The 18170-nt window shown below is 44.1% G+C and overlaps 1 protein-coding gene and 1 non-coding gene across 23 annotated transcripts in view; both read left to right on the top strand.

Annotated features, from left to right (window-relative positions):
• The window catches only part of MAP4 (microtubule associated protein 4), a 174622-nt gene that overhangs the window by 105715 nt on the left and 50737 nt on the right, over positions 1–18170 (top strand). For 10 of the 22 annotated variants that reach the window (XM_066246021.1, XM_066246023.1, XM_066246024.1 and 7 more), the window contains exons 4-9: positions 2579–2701; positions 3716–3829; positions 8006–8137; positions 9521–10489; positions 11151–11273; positions 13486–16815. In XM_066246021.1, coding sequence (XP_066102118.1) covers positions 2579–2701; positions 3716–3829; positions 8006–8137; positions 9521–10489; positions 11151–11273; positions 13486–16815 — 4791 coding nt within the window. The remainder of the gene's footprint in view (positions 1–2578; positions 2702–3715; positions 3830–8005; positions 8138–9520; positions 10490–11150; positions 11274–13485; positions 16816–18170) is intronic. The other 12 variants (XM_066246030.1, XM_066246032.1, XM_066246034.1 and 9 more) reach the window with 3 other exon arrangements.
• Positions 6091–6166, top strand: TRNAS-GGA (transfer RNA serine (anticodon GGA)). Its single transcript has one exon. It is a non-coding gene; the product is annotated as a tRNA-Ser (tRNA).

An 18170-nucleotide genomic window follows, 5' to 3' on the forward strand; every position in this document is an offset into this window, starting at 1 on the left:
AGCTAAACAAAAAGTCAGATTGAAATAGCTATTTCACTCATATTAATTGCCTACACTAGCCTGACCAGGCGGTGGCACAGTGGATAGAGTGTCAGACTGGGATGCAGAAGGACCCAGGTTCGAGACCCCAAGGTCGCCAGCTTGAGCACGGGCTCATCTGGTTTGAGCAAAGCTCACCAGCTTGGACCCAAGGTCGCTGGCTTGAGCAAGGAGTCACTCGGTCTGCTGAAGGCCCATGGTCAAGGCACATATGAGAAAGCAATCAATGAACAACTAAGGTGTCGCAACGAAAAACTAATGATTGATGCTTCTCATCTCTCTTCGTTTCTGTCTGTCTGTCCCTATCTCTCTCTCTCTCTGACTCTCTCTCTGTCTCTGTTAAAAAAAAATGCCTACACTATATGAAAAAATGCTATATGTAACAATGATCTGTTCTAATTTGTGCACCGACTGGGGGTTGAACTGGCAACTTTTATGTTCAGATTGACACTCTTATCAACTGAGCTATGTGGCTGGGGCTAAATATTTTTAAAGTGATCAGCGACCTTGTTAAGAGAGATTTTAATCTTTTCTGCATACAGGTCCTTGATTAGATTTATGATTTGGAAATATTTTCTCCCAGTCTTTAGCTCTTCTTTTTTTTCTTTTTTTTAACAAGGGTAGGGAGAGAGACAGGAATGGAGAGAGATAAGAAGCATCAACTTGTAGTTGCAGCATTTTAGTTGTTCACTGATTGATTGAGCATTTAGTTGTTCATATTTGCCTTGACTGGGGACTTCAGCCAGGCCAGGGATGTTGGGCTCAAGCCAGTGACCGTAGGGTCATGTCTATGATCCCATGCTCAAGCTGGCAACCTTGCGCTGAATGAACCTTTGCTCAAGCCAGTGACCTCAGGATTTTGAACGTGGGTCCTCAGCATCCCAGGATGTGGACCTCTATCCACTGTGCCACTGCCTGGTCAGGCGAAAAGAAAAAGTTTTAAATTTTGATGTTGTACAGTTTATCATATTTTCTTTTGTATTTTTTCTGAACTGAGAAGTGGGGAGACAGAGAGACAGACTCCCACATGTGCCCAACCAGGATTCACCTGGCAAGCCCACTAGGCGGTATTGCTCCGTTGCAACCGGAGCCATTCTAGCACCTGAGGCGAGGTCATGGAGCCATCCTCAGTGCCCAGGCCAACTTTGCTGCAGTGGAGCCATGGCTGCAGGCGGGAGGGAGGGAGAGAGAGAGAGAGAGAGAGAGAGAGAGGGGAGAGGGGGAAGGGTGGAGAAACAGATGGGCACTTCTGTGTGCCCTGGCCGGTAATCGAACCCAGGACTTCCACATGTCGGCTGATGGTCTGCCACTGAGCCAACCGGCCAGGGTCTGTAGGTTTTTTTCTGAATTCTATTCTGTTCTATTTATCTAATGTGTGGTCTAGCACACAGACTTCATTATTGTACATTTGTAGTAACTTTTTTTTTTTTTGTATTTTTCTGAAGCTAGAAACCGGGAAAGACAGTCAGACAGACTCCTGCATGCGCCCGACCGGGATCCACCCGGCACGCCCACCAGGGGGCGACGCTCTGCCCCTCCGGGGCGTCGCTCTGCCGCTACCAGAGCCACTCTAGCGCCTGGGGCAGAGGCCAAGGAGCCATCCCCAGCGCCCGGGCTATCTTTGCTCCAATGGAGCCTCGGCGGGAGGGGAAGAAAGAGACAGAGAGGAAGGAGAGGGGGAGGGGTGGAGAAGCAGATGGGCACTTCTCCTGTGGGCCCTGGCCGGGAATCGAACCTGAGACTCCTGCATGCCAGGCCGACGCTTTACCGCTGAGCCAACCGGCCAGGGCCAAAAATTTTTTTTTTAATTAACCTTTCCATGCATCCATAACCAGAAGGTCTCTTGCTGTTTTGTGTTTGTTTGTTTGTTTTTGTGAGGTGGGGAGAGAGGGATAGGATTATCGAGCTGTTTCTGTATGTGCCGTGATTGGGGAATCAAACCAGCAACCTCCGCGCTCCAGGACAACACTTCAACCAACCAACCTACCTCTCCAGGCAGAGCTTATTTATTTATTTATTTATTTATTCTGGAAGGGAGAGGGAGGGGAGGGGAAGGGAAGCATTTGTTGTTCCACTTTTTGTTTGCTTCCCATGGGTGCCCTGATGGGGGATCAAACCCGCAACCTCGTTGTTTTGGGACTCTTAACAGACTGAGCTTAACCCCAGCCAGGGCCTTCCTGCAGTATTTTTAACCTTATAATAAATAGCCTTACACTCAGAAGTGGAATAAGGTTGGTTAAGGCCCCGGATGCAGAAGAAAATATTGGGCTTCTTACATTATAAAAAGTGTAAAGTTGGGGTTTTGCGGGGCCTTTCAGAACCTGGGCCCAGGGTGCGTACTGCTGTGAAATCTGCCTCTGCTTACACTCTCCAGTACTTTATTGCTTCCTATCGTAAATTACTTTAAGTCTTTGTCAAAGGCACTAGCAGATGGGATTGTTGTTATATTGTACTAGCTGTAATACTTACAGAAACTCAACACTAGTAGAGGAGAAAACAGTGGTACTTTGTAACCTATGTTTCATGTTTCTATTTGCAGGGTCTCCGCCTGAATTCCTTGGAGAGCAAATGACCTACCAGGGATATCAGAACAACCAGGACTGGCCAGAAAATACAAACTTTTGCTTCGAACCCGAGCAAGTGGTGAATCCTGTCCAGACTGGTAAGTATACAGGTTTGCCTATGACCGCTGAATGGGAACTAGTATATGAATGAACAGGAAAAAGCCGCAACTGCCACTCAGATAAAACAATTTAGCCCACATATAGCTCGTAACCTTTGAACTAGGTGAGCCTTACTCCTCTCTGTTTCTCTTCTTCCTAGGCACATGCCCCTCTGGTTCTCTTCTTTTCAAAACCTGTTTTGAGTAAATTAACTGAAATTCATATTCATTGAAGACTAAATGATCATTGGTACCTTAGAACCTTAATTCTTCCAAAAAGAATTATTACAACAATAATAGCACCACCTGGCCATGTAATTCATTAGATTGGAATGTCATCCCAATGCATCAGGGTTGCAGGTTTAATCCCCAGTCAGGGCACATACAAAAATTAGCCACTCATATACTGAGTATATAGATGAGTGGAACAGCGAATCAGTGTTTTTCTCTCTTTCTCTCTCAAAAAATTAGTAAATAAAAAAATTTTTTTTAAAATAATAGCACCATTTGTGCCAGGCTCAGTGCTGCAGCCTTTATATACACATTATATGTATAAATATTTCTTACCTAACTCTGCCGATACATATTCTCATTTGATAGAAGAGAAAACCAAGATTCTTAGATTCATAGCCACGTTCTGAATCATTCAAACTGACCTGTGGAGACGAAGGGCTCATCTGTAGTTGCCTAGAGCTGGAAGCAGGAGGAATGGATTGCAGAAGGGCCTCCAAGCAGTAGTGTCAGTGCCTCCATGTCAGAGTTAACAAGGTTGAGAGCTCATGGTATTTGTTTCCACTTATATAGCTTTCAATCCCATTGAACTTAAAAGGTACACATAGCTGGCTTCAAAATAGTGAATATTTATTGATTTCTTACCATGTACACTGACATTATCTCTATTTAACTATTGACAACACCTGTGTAACTAATCAAACTTCATCATAAGGTAATAAGGAATGCTATCTTTGTAGTTATATTCACTATGATTGAGTTTTAAATCCCTTTTTATTCCAGATCCCTTTAAGATGCACCATGATGATGGCCTAGAGGATTTGCTCTTTTTCCCCAGTGGAACAGCTGGTGCTTCAGCGTTTACACAACAGAATGATCCTTTGAAAGACAGTTTTGGTAATACTTCTCCAACTGAATTTATTCCTTAACTTCAGACCATTAATGTGGCCTTTACACCATCACCTTTGAAGATAACCACGAGGCAAAGTTAGGTTTAGGGGCAGTGGCTGGGACAGGACGCTTTCTAGATGAGTCACAGGAGAGAAATCAGTTGGGCTATCTGGGCTTCTCCCATCCTCTCATGGGATCTTGAATCTTGTAGCCTCGTCTCCACATTTTACTGCCTGTGGCCTTGGGCAAATTGTGTTCTCCCTAAACTTTGGTTTCTTTATTTATAAAAATAGGACCAACAGTAGTTCCTACCTTAAACATGTGATAATTAAATAAAATTATGTAAAAGCACTTCATGTAGTGTAAATTATATAGTAAACATTAACTAGGTCCCCCCCCCCTTTTTTTTTACAGGGACAGAGAGAGAAGGATAGATAGGGACAGACAGGAACGGAGAGAGATGAGAAGCATCAATCATCAGTTTTTCGTTGTGACACCTTAGTTGTTCATTGATTGCTTTCTCATATGTGCCTTGACCATGGGCCTTCAGCAGACCGAGTGACTCCTTGCTCAAACCAGCGACCTTGGGTCCAACCTGGTGAGCTTTGCTCAAACCAGATGAGCCTGTGCTCAAGCTGGCGACCTCGGGGTTTTGAACCTGGGTCCTCCGCATCCCAGTCCAACACTCTATCCACTGCCACCGCCTGGTCAGGCTAACTAGATCTTAATTATCAATTAGTAGTGTCGCATTTCTGGTTTTGTGTAACTTAACATGAATGTGGTCAGGGTACTTCAGGGGGAGCAAAACTTTACCTCTTCTCATCTTAGGTTTTCAGCTAGACTCTTTAACAAAAAGAGAGATTAACAAGAGAAGAATAGTTTATTAATACATGTATCTTGCATCACTCAGGAGAAAAGTTACTCAAGGTGGTTGCTTAGAATTTGTTTCTGTAGCATCTTCAACAAAAAACAGTAAATTTGTAGAGAAATGATAGGACAAAGGAAAGCAATCTTTTGTTTCTAAGGTGACAACCTGGGAAGGAAATAAAATTTCAGTCAGAGAGGCATATTTCGGGGTGACATTCTGGTTCCTTTCAGTACTCAGAGCCAGTAAGCCCCACTTCAAACAATGCTTATAATTTTGTATTTGTAAAGACCCTGGTGAACAAGCCTGACCAGGCAGTGGCGCAGTGGATAGAGTGTCAGACTGGGTTGCCGAGGACCCAGGTTTGAGACCCCAAGGTCGCCAGCTTGAGCATGGGCTCATCTGGTTTGAGCAAAGCTCACCAGCTTGGACCCAAGGTCGCTGGCTTGAGCAAGGGGTTAGTCTGTCTGCTGAAGGCCCACAGTCAAAGCACATATGAGAAAGCAATGAATGAACAACTAAGGTGTCGCAACGAAAAACTGATAATTGATGCTTCTCATCTCTCTCCATTCCTGTCTGTCTCTATCTATCCCTCTCTCTGACTTTCTCTTTGTCTCTGTAAAAAAAAAAAAAAAGACCCTGGTGAATAATATGTAATAGTATGTTTCAGGTAGGCTTTTCTTTGGACTCCTGGGAGAAGGACGTTAGATGAGTTATTTTGATGCTGTCTACTTTTCCGATCATTTGATTTTGGCTTTGACTCCTGTTTTTTTTACCTCACTAGCTAGTGAGTCATTTAGTTGTATTGACTTCTTTCTTTACAGCATCTCTTTTTTTATTCTTTTTTGACAGAGACAGAGAGACAATGAGAGGGATAGATAGGGATAGACAGACAGGAAGGAAGGGAGATCCAGAATCATCAATTCTTTGTTGCAGCACTTTAATTGTTCATTGATTGCTTTCTCATGTGTGCCTAGACCGAGGGGGCTACAGCAGAGTGAGTGACCCTTTGCTCAGTCCAGCAACCTTGGACTGCAAGCCAGCGACCATGGGTCATGCCTGTGGTTCCATGCTCAAACCAGCGATCTCAAGCTCAAGCTGGATGAGCCCGTGCTCAAGCCAACAACCTTAGGGTTTCGAACCTGGGTCCTCTGTGTCCCAGTCTGATGCTCTGTCCACTGTGCCACTGCCTAGTCAGGCTACAGCATCTTTTTTCTCTCTTTTTGTTCCCTCTGCTTTTCCCGGTGTAAATCCCTGTCACTTCACACCTAGATCACCTCAGTAATCTTCTAACAGACATCTTGCTCCCTTTTAAAATTCTTTCTTAATAGACCTGCTGTATTGATTACCCCCAGTCCCTGTTCTGTATTTGCCATCTCATTTTCATGATTAAGACTTAAGGGCCCTGGCCAGTTGGCTCAGCGGTAGAGCGTCGGCCTGGAGTGCGGAGGACCCGGGTTCAATTCCCGGCCAGGGCACATAGGAGAAGGGCCCATTTGCTTCTCCACCCCCACCCTCTCCTTCCTCTCTGTCTCTCTCTTCCCCTCCCGCAGCCAAGGCTCCATTGGAGCAAAGATGGCCCGGGCACTGGGGATGGCTCCTTGGCCTCTGCCCCAGGCGCTAGAGTGGCTCTGGTCGCGGCAGAGCGACACCCCGGAGGGGCAGAACATCGCCCCCTGGTGGGCAGAGCGTCACCCCTAGTGGGCATGCCGGGTGGATCCCGGTCAGGCGCATGCGGGAGTCTGTCTGACTGTCTCTCCCCGTTTCCAGCTTCAGAAAAAATAAAAAGAAAAAAAAGAAAAAAAGAAAAAAGACTTAAGGCACCCTATTTTTTTTTCTGTTCAAGTCTAAATTTCTCTGGCTTTCCAGATTTTTCCCCCTTGTTTATTTTAATCTTATTTTCCCATGCTGGTATGGAAGAACTCTTTGAATGAGACCGACTTCATAGTCCAGAAACATTCTTGTCCTGTTGGCATCTTTATACTTTTTTTTTTTTTGCTCAGTATTCTCCATCCTTGAAATTGACTACTCTTCTCGCTCTTACTTCTTCTCAGAAACGTTCTGTGACTATTCTGGTCCTTGTAGTTGTTTTTAAACTCTTTTTTTTTTTTTTTTTTTTTTTAATTTTATTTATTCATTTTTGGAGAGGAGAGAGGGAGAGAGAGAAACAGAGAGAGAGAAGGGGGGAGGAGCTGGAAGCATCAACTCCCATATGTGCCTTGACCAGGCAAGCCCAGGGTTTTGAACCGGTGACCTCAGCATTTCCAGGTTGATGCTTTATCCACTGCGCCACCACAGGTCAGGCTGTTTTTAAACTCTTATAGCACCTAGTTAATACTGTATATTTTGTATTATTTGATCTATGTCAAAGATCTTCTTTTTTGGCTAAATTGTAATAATCTTGAAGGGCAAGGAGTTGTTATTAAATCCCCTATTAAGTCCAGCAGTGGACAACATAATAATTTTTTTGATATGATCTAGTTCTTTTTTTTTAATTAAAATTTTTTTTTATTGATTTCAGTGAGAGAGGAAGGAGGGGTAGGAGAGAGAGAGAGAAAAGAAAGAAAGAAAGAGAAAGAGAGACAGGCACATTAATCTGTTCCTATATGTGCCCTGACCAGGGATCGAACCAACAACTTTTGTGCTTCAGGATGATGTTCTAACTCACTGAGCTTTCTGGCCCAGGGTGACGTTATTTTGTCCTTAATAATTTACCAAGCATTTTTACAAAATTGTTTTTTAATTTGGGAAGGGAGGTGTTAATCTCTTTTTATGAGTAAGAAAACAGACCCACAATTTCTTACTATACATTATGTTTTATCAGTTGTGATGTTGGAGCTAGAGTTCAGTCTTGGGTTTTTTGGGGGGGGGTTTGGTGTTTTTTTTTTTCATTTTTAGAGAAAGAGGAGAGAAAGAGAGAGAGAAGGGGAAAAGAGCAGGAAGCGTAAACTCCTGTATGTGCCTTGACCAGGCAATTCTAGGATTTTGAACCAGCAACTTCAGCATTCTAGGTCGACATTTTACCCACTGTACCACCAAGGGTCAGACTCAATCTTGGGTTTTTTGAATCTGTGTAATACGCTCTAGAAGGTTGAATCATGATGCTATAGGGATGGTGATACTACGCAGCCTGTTAATTAGCCAAAAACTATAGTGTCAACAGTGTTTAATTTAAAACTTTCTTGCTTTGTTTTTCATTGTTCCTTGTGTCTGTATCTTTATAGCAATACATAAAAATGTTAGTTTTAAATATCAGATGCTTTTTTCCTCCAGTGTTGACATAATTTCAAACACGTGTGTTTGTGTTTCAATGTTAGGTCTGTTTCCCTGCGACACATTTGCTCCTGCAGCGGTTGTACCTCAGGAGTGGCCTGTGAAAGCCCCAAACTCTACCCACGAGGGGGTCTTCATATCTCCAGTGGCCATACCACTTCTGCAGCCCACAGCCGGTAAGATAGTAGAATACCTTTCAATCAGTTTGTGGTTACAGTATCAATAATCAGTATAAGTCATCAAAAAAACCATATACAGCCCTGGCCGGTTGGCTCAGCGGTAGAGTGTCGGCCTGGCGTGCGGGGGACCCGGGTTCGATTTCCAGCCAGGGCTCATAGGATAAGCGCCCATTTGCTTCTCCACCCCCCCCCTCCTTCCTCTCTGTCTCTCTCTTCCCCTCCCGCAGCGGAGGCTCCATTGGAGCAAAGATGGCCCGGGTGCTGGGGATGACTCCTTGGCCTCTGCCCCAGTCGCTAGAGTGGCTCTGGTCGTGGCAGAGCGATGCCCCGGAGGGGCAGAGCATCGCCCCCTGGTGGGCAGAGCGTTGCCCCTGGTGGGCGTGCCGGGTGGATCCCGGTCGGGCGCATGCGGAAGTCTGTCTGACTGTCTCTCCCCGTTTCCAGCTTCAGAAAAATACAAAAAAAAAAACAAACAAAAATAAACCATATACAGGTATATAAGACACAAGACATTTTTAGTAGTGTACAGCAATATAGAGAAAAATGTTAGAATGATCACAGATATTTTTAAACCTATATTACTGTTTCACAACTAAAGGAATGAAGTTAGAGTTGAGATATAAGACTTGAGGTTAATGAGCAGAGAAAATCCCTTTTTAATTTTATGTAGGTTTAAAATTCTAGGGTTCTACAAATACCTTACTGACACTTATTGTGTACCTATGTTGTTTTTTTTAAACTTGGTTATTTTTCAGCCCTGGCCGGTTGGCTCAGTGGTAGAGCATCAGCCTGGTGTGTGGAGGTCCCGGGTTCGATTCCCAGCCAGGGCTCATAGGAGAAGCACCCATCTGTTTTTCCACCCTTCCCCCTCTCCTTCCTCTCTGTCTCTCTCTTCCCTTTCTGCAGCCAAGGCTCCATTGGAGCAAAGTTGGCCCAGGTGCTGAGGATGGCTCCATGGCCTTGTCCTTAGGTGCTAGAATGGCTCTGGTTGCAGTGGAGCAATGCCCCAGATGGGCAAAGCATCCTCCCCTTCCCGCAGGCATGCCAGGTATATCCTAGTCCAGCACATGCGGGAGTCTATCTCTGCTTCCCTGCTTCTCACTTCAGAAAAATACAAAAACAAAACAAAACAAAAAAAAGCTTGGTTATTTTTCTCTTTGTTTATTCTCTTTTACTATTTGTTTTCCCAATATCCTGTTCTTATAAGTATCGGCACTGTCAGAGTAGACACAAGTGCATTAACTAGACAGCTTCTTAGTTACGTTGAGGATTTGAGGGTCACAAAAACCAGATATTCCTGTGCTCTAAGAAAGTAAGTTTAGAATGCAGAGCTATGACCAGACAATGATGAGTCCTAAATGTTCAATGTGTTTCCCTTAGAGCCAGCTGAGGAGCTAGAAATGGCATCAGCAGAAGAACAGGCACCAACAAAAGCACTGGAAATGATGGGACCGAAGGCTGCTGACATGGCACCATCTAGAGAAACAGAGATGGCCTTAGCTAAGGACATGGCACTAATCACAGAAACAGATGTGGTACTGGCCAAAAATATGGAACCACCTACCAAAGTAGACATGGCATTTGCCAAGGACATGGAATCATCCATCAAATCCGATATGGCTATAGTCAAGGACGTGGTACTACCTGTAGAAACAGAGGAAACCCCAGTGGCTGACGGAATACTGTTCAAAGAAACAGAGATGGCACCAACTATACAAATGGATTTGGCCCCAGCTGAGGGCATGGTATCACTCTCAGAAATGGGGATGGCACTGGCTGAGGATTTAGTATCATCTACAGAAGTATCCTCAGCCAAGGAGTTGACCTTGTCCTCAAAAACAGAGGTGACCCCCGTCAAGGACATGGCTCCATATCCAAAAATAGAGGTGGCCCTGGACAAGGATGTGGCTCCACCCTCAGAAACAGAGGTGGCCCTGGTCAAGCAGATGGCTCCACCTTCAGAAACAGAGGTGGCCCTGGGCAAGCAGATGACTCCACCCTCAGAAACAGAGGTGGCCCTGGGCAAGCAGATGGCTCCACCCTCAGAAACAGAGGTGGCCCTGGGCAAGCAGATGGCTCCACCCTCAGAAACAGAGGTGGCCCTGGGCAAGCAGATGGCTCCACCCTCAGAAACAGAGGTGGCCCTGGGCAAGGACATGGCTTTACCTCCCAAAACAGAGGTGACTCTGGACAAGGATGTGCCTCTGCCTTCAGAAACAGAGGTGGCACCAGTTCCAGTTAAGGACATGGAAGTTGTACAGACTCAGAGAGAAATAAGTGAGGATCCCCAGTTAGAATCTCCCCAGAACGAGGGGCATTCAGCTGTACCTACTTCCATGATTTCACCAGGTATGGACTTACATTTACTCAGTATTCTGTCTGCCAGGGTGTAGTTTCCAGAAGGGCAAAAGACAATCATCTAGCCAGGTGAGATAAAGACAGTACTTTGCACATTACCACTCTCCCAGACAATTACTTCTCACCTTCATACTCCTCTAACATCAGCGACTTCTTCATCCTAACTCTGCTCATCTTGTTTTTCTTATAGTTCAGTAAACAGTAAGAGAAGACACTCACAACCTCTACTACCTCATCTAACTAACTACTTGTGTCTCTGTCCAGAGACTCTGCCCCTCCTGTTACTGGAAGTAAACATCCCAGCTTCTGATTAAGGCCACCTGTCTGTTTTGTACTAGATCCCATCTCTCTTGCCTAAATAAGCATATATTGCCCTGGTTGTTCGCTCCTTTTTTTGCCTCTCACCAGTTTTTTCCCCTGTTCTATTGGATCATTCCCACCAACGTAGAAACATTTGTTGTTTTTCCTATCGTAAAAACAAACAAAAGCCCTTCCATCTTCATGTTCCCACTACCACTCCACTTCTCGGCTGCCCTGACAGGATCACCCCTCACTCCTCAAACACTATTCCCATTTTCAGTTTAGGGAAGGTGGAGAAATAGCTGAAATCGTTCTTCTCTGAAACCTGTATGGTTTTTACTGTTACCTTTAGAACCAGTCACAGCCATGGGCCAAAAGTTCATCTTGCCAACAGATGAAGCATCTGTGTTAGAAAAAATAGAGCAAAAGAAACCACTCAGTAGTCAACTTTCTGAGCTTTCTTCAGAGACCTCAGGTAAGTTGGAAGAATGAAGTGGACTCTTTAGAACCACTGAAACCGGGAGTGATGGGGCAGAGGGGGTGGTAGCCATTGTTTCTGGCCATAGGGTGGTAATCAGCAGTACTGTTTATGAGGTGACCTCTCTTTCTTGGACAGATTTTGTCTTGTTTAGGCAGAAAGTCAGCTTGTTACATACTTTAAGTGGTCACTACATCAACTCAGGACAACTAAGTATTAATCCAGGTCAGCTGTTCACTGTTTTGTTCAGTGTGGTCTTAGGCAGGATATTTAACTTTCTTTACTCAACTGTAAGAGGAATATATTGGTCCACTGTTCTGTAAACCCTTGCTATGTAGTTAAAGTGTGTGTCACAGCCCAGCAGCATCCACATTGCTTGGAAGCTTGTCAGAAATAACAGTCTTGGACTCCACCTTAGACCTTTGGAATCATAATGAACATTTTCACAAGTTTTCCAGATAATTCTTATATACATTAAATTTTGAGAGCCACTGCTCTCAGATGCTTTTTGATTTAAAGTTCACTTGAAGATTATATGTTTTTCACTGTAAGCCAGGAACATGTACGTGATTATCAACTTGATTCTCTGCTTACTTTTTCATGACTGGTTAGACTGTGAACTGAGGACAGAGATGGTGACTTATTTCACTTACAGTCTCTAATGCTTTGTACAGAGTCTAGTACCAAGAAGGAGTGAGGTACATGTTTGGTTTTTTAAGACGTTGTTTTAATGACTCAGCATATCAATAAAGATTTATGAAGCTCTTTTTGTATAAAAAACACACCATGCTTAGGCACATAGATATTTAAGTCCGGGTCTTGCCCTTTTGTTATTATGTTATAGCCTGGATGGCAAGAGTGGTTCTCAGGCATGAACTCTAAAACCTAAGATTTATATGATTGAATCAAATAGTAAAAGAGATGGCACCAAATACTTGCTGATTAATTGCTTATAAATTAAATGTTATAAATGCTGTGGGTTGCGATAGCCTAGTGGTTTTTTTTTTTTTTTTGAAAGAAGCAATATTCGACTTGAGGCATTAAGTAAAGGGTAGGATTTGGAGGACTTTGGAGGAGTAAAGACTAAAACAGAAGGTACTATTTAAGTATTTCATTATTCTCTGAAGTCATTGCATTGGGTCAGACTTGACAAGAGCTATCCTAAACCTGTTCTTTAATGGACTCTTTCTAGGATCTCAGATCCATGCAGCATTGACTTGGAGTCAGGAGGTTGGAGTATTTGACTTCCTGAAACTTTTCCAAGGGTGTTCATCCCAATTGTTTTAATTTATTATCCTACTTGGCATTATGTATATTTTGCTGTCTTTGAGGAAGTACATTTAGGAACAGAAAGAACATTGAAATCTAACATATTTGTCTTTTAAAGTAGGAGGCTCTGCTTCTGGAATGATGAGAATTTTTCTATGGCCAAAATACCAGTACAGTGTCTTATTTCTTTTTCTCCTCCTCCTCCTCCTCTTCTTCTTCTCTTCCTTTCTTCTTTTTTTTTTTTTAAGTAGCATAAGTCTGGCCTTCTGTTCTGTTTCAGAATTGATCTGGTTAGTTTGATAACTAATTACTATAATATTGGTGAAAGACTCAGAATTTTAAATTCTGTCGAAGATCATATGTAATTCATTCAATTAATAAATATCACTAAAGAAAGGAGCTTACCCTTTTATTGCAGATTTGGAATTATCAACCTAGTAAAAATAATGACAAATATATCAGCTCAGACTTATAGGCAGTAAGTGCTTATTATATAGGGGTTACAAAATCTCAGAATAAAAAATTTTTTTTTTAATTATTGATTTAGAGAGAGAGAAACATTGATTTGTTGTTCTACTTATTTATGCATTTATTTGTTGAGTCTTGTATGTGCCCTGACTGGGGATTGAATCTGAACCTTGGCATATTAGGTGACTCTTTAACCAGCCACGCTACCTGACCAGAGTTGAATTTTTTTTCAGTTTTAAATATTTTGTAAATATGTTTTTAAAAAATCTTTATTTGAGATGATGACCTTTGTTAAGTAATTGCTAATCCCAAATAAGGGTGAGAGATGTTTCAGAAAACCTTTTCCTAAATGAATTAGTGTGTGGGTTGGTGAAAATAGACTACTTAAGTGAATCACTAAATGGGATTTTTTAAAAGAAACAATAACAAGGAGTTTTCTGTTTGGAATCTTGGCCACCTTCATCTATTGCAGGTACCCCTGCGACACAAGCCAAACAAGCATGCAGACCCAGTGACCGCAGGGCTGCCCGGCCCAGGCCTGCCAAGGTCCCTTCTGAGCTGCTGGAAGGCTCTCCACGGAAGACTCTTGATCCTGGGCTGGGCCTCTGCTCTTTGTCTGAGTCAGGCTGGATCTCTGGTTCATCTTCCCGTGATGAGCCCAGGAACCAAAGGAAAACTGTTCATGTTGACTTCTTTGAACCCCAGAGGAATCTTAGCAGGGAAACCTGGGACGTAGAAAACACAGTGATGGCAAAGAAAAAAAAGAAGAAACCAAAGCAAAAGAGATATTCTCAACCCCGGGCTGGGGGACTTTGGGATGATGACAATGCAAAAGAGCGTAAAAGTAATCCCTTTGTAGCTGACTCACAAAAATTGGGTGTTCTCTCCAGCCAGTCAGCCACTGAGGGCATGGAATATGGACTGGCATCCAGAGAACACCTGAAAAAGGAATGTGAACTTGACCCCAGAGCAGCCAAACTGGCAGCGGAGAACTTCGTCTCAGAAAGCCTCAGTGTTCCTATGTGTCCTTTGGAAGAATCCCCGAAAGTCATAGTAAATTCTCAGCCCAAGCTGAGCATAGAAGCAGAGGTCAAAGGTAACAAGTCAGGACCCCTGAGCCAAGACAGGAAATCTCTGCAGCAAGGTGAATGCAAACCACAGACTGCTCCCCATACAGAGACTCCTGGGGATACAGGCCAGATGGTAGACTCTCTGAAACTGGAGGGGCCCCTGGCAGAAGTTTCTGCACACAAAGTAGAAATTGCCTTGGAGGTCAAACCCCAAGAGACTTGCTCTCCTGTCTTGGACCAAGAGGCTATGGGGAAAGTTTTAAAACCCACAGCAGCAAAGGAACTGCCTAATTTGATACCCACTTTGACAGCAAGTAATCCATTAGGAAGTAGTCTGAAAGAAGGGAGTGATGAAAGGAATATGACTAAGCTCCAGGCTGACAAACAGAAAGAGTTCTCCGAAGGAGCTGAAGAGGTTAAAGAACTTAACAAGGAAGCCTTTTCCAAACAAAGACAAGAGATGAGCATCTTAGCTTCTGAGCAGCCACCGCAGGACAAGGTTCGGGTTCTTGGGCCAGGTAATGAACCATTTAAGAGAATGGCAGGTGATGGCAAAAGCAGGAAGGCAAGGGGAAGTTTTGGGAAAGTGAGAACGAGTTCTGGGAAGGTAAGAGAAAAGGCTGAGCTGCTGGTCCTTCCAGACAGCCAGGAGGACAGTAGAGCTGACCCCGTGCCAAGTGACCCAGCCCCTAAGACCGCAATAATGACTGGTAGGGATAAGAGTGAGGAGCCAGGGCTGGGTTTACCCCAGCAGCCAGGGATCACGGCCGATCTCCCTGAGACAGTGGTCATGGCGGAGCCTAAGGAGACCACTGGCCCTGCTGTGGCAAGTACCTCACAGACATTGATGCCTTCGGGAACGGGGTCAGGCATGACTCAGACTTCTGCTGCTACCACAGAAAGAGGAGCCATGGCACTAGATCTGGGTGTCATTAAACAGAGCAAAGAAGGAAAGTGTCCTTGGATGGATTCTGAGGCAGCTCCCTGGATTTCTGACAAGCCTAAAAAAAGAAGCAGTGAAGGCAAAAACAAAAAGTTTAAAAATAATTATTCCCTACAGCCTGCTAGGGTGGAGAGCAAGGAAGAAATCCTCAGCCCACCGTTTGTAGGAAAGGATGGAGGTGCTGGTGGCCTTCCCCATCAAAACAAGGAGTTAGCACTCCCTTTCCCCAGAAATGACAAGCCTTTGTTCTCACAGACACCAAATATACCCATGGTGGAAGTAGTTGACCGAAAAGGTAGAAATGTTGAGGTTAATTCTTTTGAGCTTGGGGCTCTTGGTGAAAACAAAACAAACACAGTCAAGCATTCTGCTGTTACTGAAGCAGCTACCAAGGTGACAGATATGAGCTGCCAAGACCAAATCCAGGGGACAGGATTTGTTCCTTCAGCACTGCCTGAGGAGCATAAGACAGATGTAGCCAAGGGGCACACTGCCGTGGCTGACAAACCAAATAAAAGGAGTAATGAGGGAAAAAGTAAAAAGGCTAAAGATAGTTTTCCTGAGAAGCACAGTTTGGAGAATAAGACAGATGCAACAAAAAGACATGTTCCTGACCACAGAATTGAAGGAATGGGCTATGTGGATGAAAATAGAAATATTACATTCACCTGCCCTAGAACATTACCAGAGGTGATGAATAGGCCATCCCCTCTAAAGGCTCTGGATTCAGCAGCATGTGAAAAACTGCCTACTCCTATTCCCCAATTAGTAAAGGAAGATAATAACTTTCCAGACACCTTGGCAAAAAGTAGGCAAGAGACAGCTCTGGCTCAGACTTCCAAATTATTGGTGGTAGATAATTGCAGCAAAGATGGAGTCCAGGATCAAGAAAGACCCAAGGCTCCCTCTGTTGTTATGCCCTGTACAAGCACTGGTGGAGGCACCCTGTCTCTTACAGTAGCCGTAGAAACAGTGGCGAGTCCTGGAAATAGCTGTCTTAAGAATAAAGGTGAATTTGCTGATCCCATAAGTAATAAAGCAGGGAGAGACAGAGGGCATGTGGTAGGAGAATCTGAGTCATTGCCCAGTGGTGCATCTCAGCATTCAGTAGAGAAAACCTCAGAACTAGCAAAGGGGCACCTTTCTGGAGTGCCAGTGGAAAACTGGAGCCTACCAGGCGAGCTCAGAGGCCTGGAAGTATGTGCAGATGAGAGTGATCTTCCAACATGTCCAGGAAACAAAAAGAAAGAGTCTGAGCAAGGTTCTGCTCCAGTTCATATTTGTGACTTACCGGGAGACAAAGCACAAAAGCCCCATTTCTGTGAGGACCAGAATACTGAAGCTAGAGTGTCCAAGGGCCCAGCTAATTTGAATAAGGAGATGGATAGGACTCTTTTGCCTCTAAAAAGTGAGAAGGATAAGTTGCAAGGAATTAGCCTGGCCTCTAAAATCTCAGAATTAGATGTTTCCTTGCCAACAGCAGAACTTCAGTCAGATTTCTTAGATGGCCGGGTTGGAGCTACTACTTCAGGGGTGGTAGATAAGTCAGTAGTGGCTGCTGCCAGGGGCCTTCAACTCCCAGAACCCAAAGATAAGCTTTTGGAGGCACCTGAGGAAATGACAGGAAAACCTGAATCAAAGGATGCAGGAGAAGGAAAGAAGGAAGAAAAAAGAATGGTAGAACCGATGAAAGGCTACATGAGACCCACCAAGTCCCGAGGACTTCCTCCACCTTTGCCAAAGTCTACAGTCCAGGAACGAGAGAGATCCAAGCAAGCGAAGTCCAGCGGTAGGAACCTGCCATGGGGCAATGTGTGTGCTTGTGGTTTGAGACCGCGTCAGAGGGGTGAAGTTTGCGCTTTGGTTCCGTCCAAACTCTAATCATCCTTGTTAATCATTGATTTGTTGGCATGAAAAATGTGTAACTGCTAATTATGTGTTTTCTGCAGCCAAGGCATGTCTCGTGTCCCGCTTGAGGAGGCTGGTGACTTGGTTGCATGCCTTTTTGCTCAGCAAGGAACTTTGAATTTTAGGGGAAGTTGAATTTCAAACAATGTGAAGGCCTATCACCATCTACTATCCTTAATTTTTTTTAAAGTGTGCTTTGTACATGTCAAGTTTACAGCCACATTTTAATTATTATTTTGTATAAGGAGAAAGCGTTTCACATCCAGCCGTGTGTGGAGGATTTTATTTGTTAGTATCTGCAAGGTGGACAAAAGTAGGTTATGGTTGTGTGTGAAACAGAATTTATTCTTGTATTATTATTTATTATTGTGTTATTGTATAATTATTGTATTGTATTAACTGTAAACCTATTTTTGCCCACCCCTGTATGTATAGCTTGTATAGATAGAACTAAAATATCCAAGTTGTTTTCAGATTAAATGAAAATGGTCTTTCTTTGACTAGGAAATGGTAGCCTCCGGCCAGTATCTGTAGGCACAAGCTGCCTTTGTGTTTCTAGTAGTGGGAGGTGCTCTCTCAGTGACATAGCCACATCATTCAGCAGTTTGCTGTTTACAGCTATTCATCCATAGTTTCCTGTGGGGTAGAGCTTTGGACCTGGTCTGTGTCCATGAAACAGTCTACATCCACAGGCAAGTCTGTGAAATTTGCCCGTGTGGGATTCCTCATAATTTTGCCATTTTTGGCTCCATTCAGTCAAATGAGGTTAAGAAAGATGATTCCTTAAAGATTTAGAAATGTTAGTCTCCCCCCCCCCCCCAATAGTATATCTAATCATGACTTTTCTGAGCCTAACCTTCAAAAAAATGGTTTCTGGACTTGAGGCTTTTCACAGCCCACAAATAATACTATGTATTTTTTTTTCTTCGTTTTCCAAGTGAGGGGAGGGGAGATAGAGAGACAGACTCCCTAGTGCGCTCCAACCAGGAGCCACCCGGCAAGCCCTGTCTGAGGCCAATGCTCTGCCCATCTGGGGCCATGCTGGCAACTGAGTTATTTTTAGCGCCTGAGGCAGAGGCTCCATGGAGCCATCCTGAGTCTGGGACTGATGCGCTCAAACCAATTGAGCCATGTCTGTAGAGGGGGCGGGGGAGAGAGAGAGAGAGAAGGGGGAAAGGGAGGGGTGGAGAAGCAAATGGTCACTTCTCCTGTGTGCCCTGACCGGAAATCGAACCT

The sequence above is a fragment of the Saccopteryx bilineata genome, chromosome 10 (assembly GCF_036850765.1).
Source record: "Saccopteryx bilineata isolate mSacBil1 chromosome 10, mSacBil1_pri_phased_curated, whole genome shotgun sequence".
NCBI lineage: Eukaryota > Metazoa > Chordata > Mammalia > Chiroptera > Emballonuridae > Saccopteryx > Saccopteryx bilineata.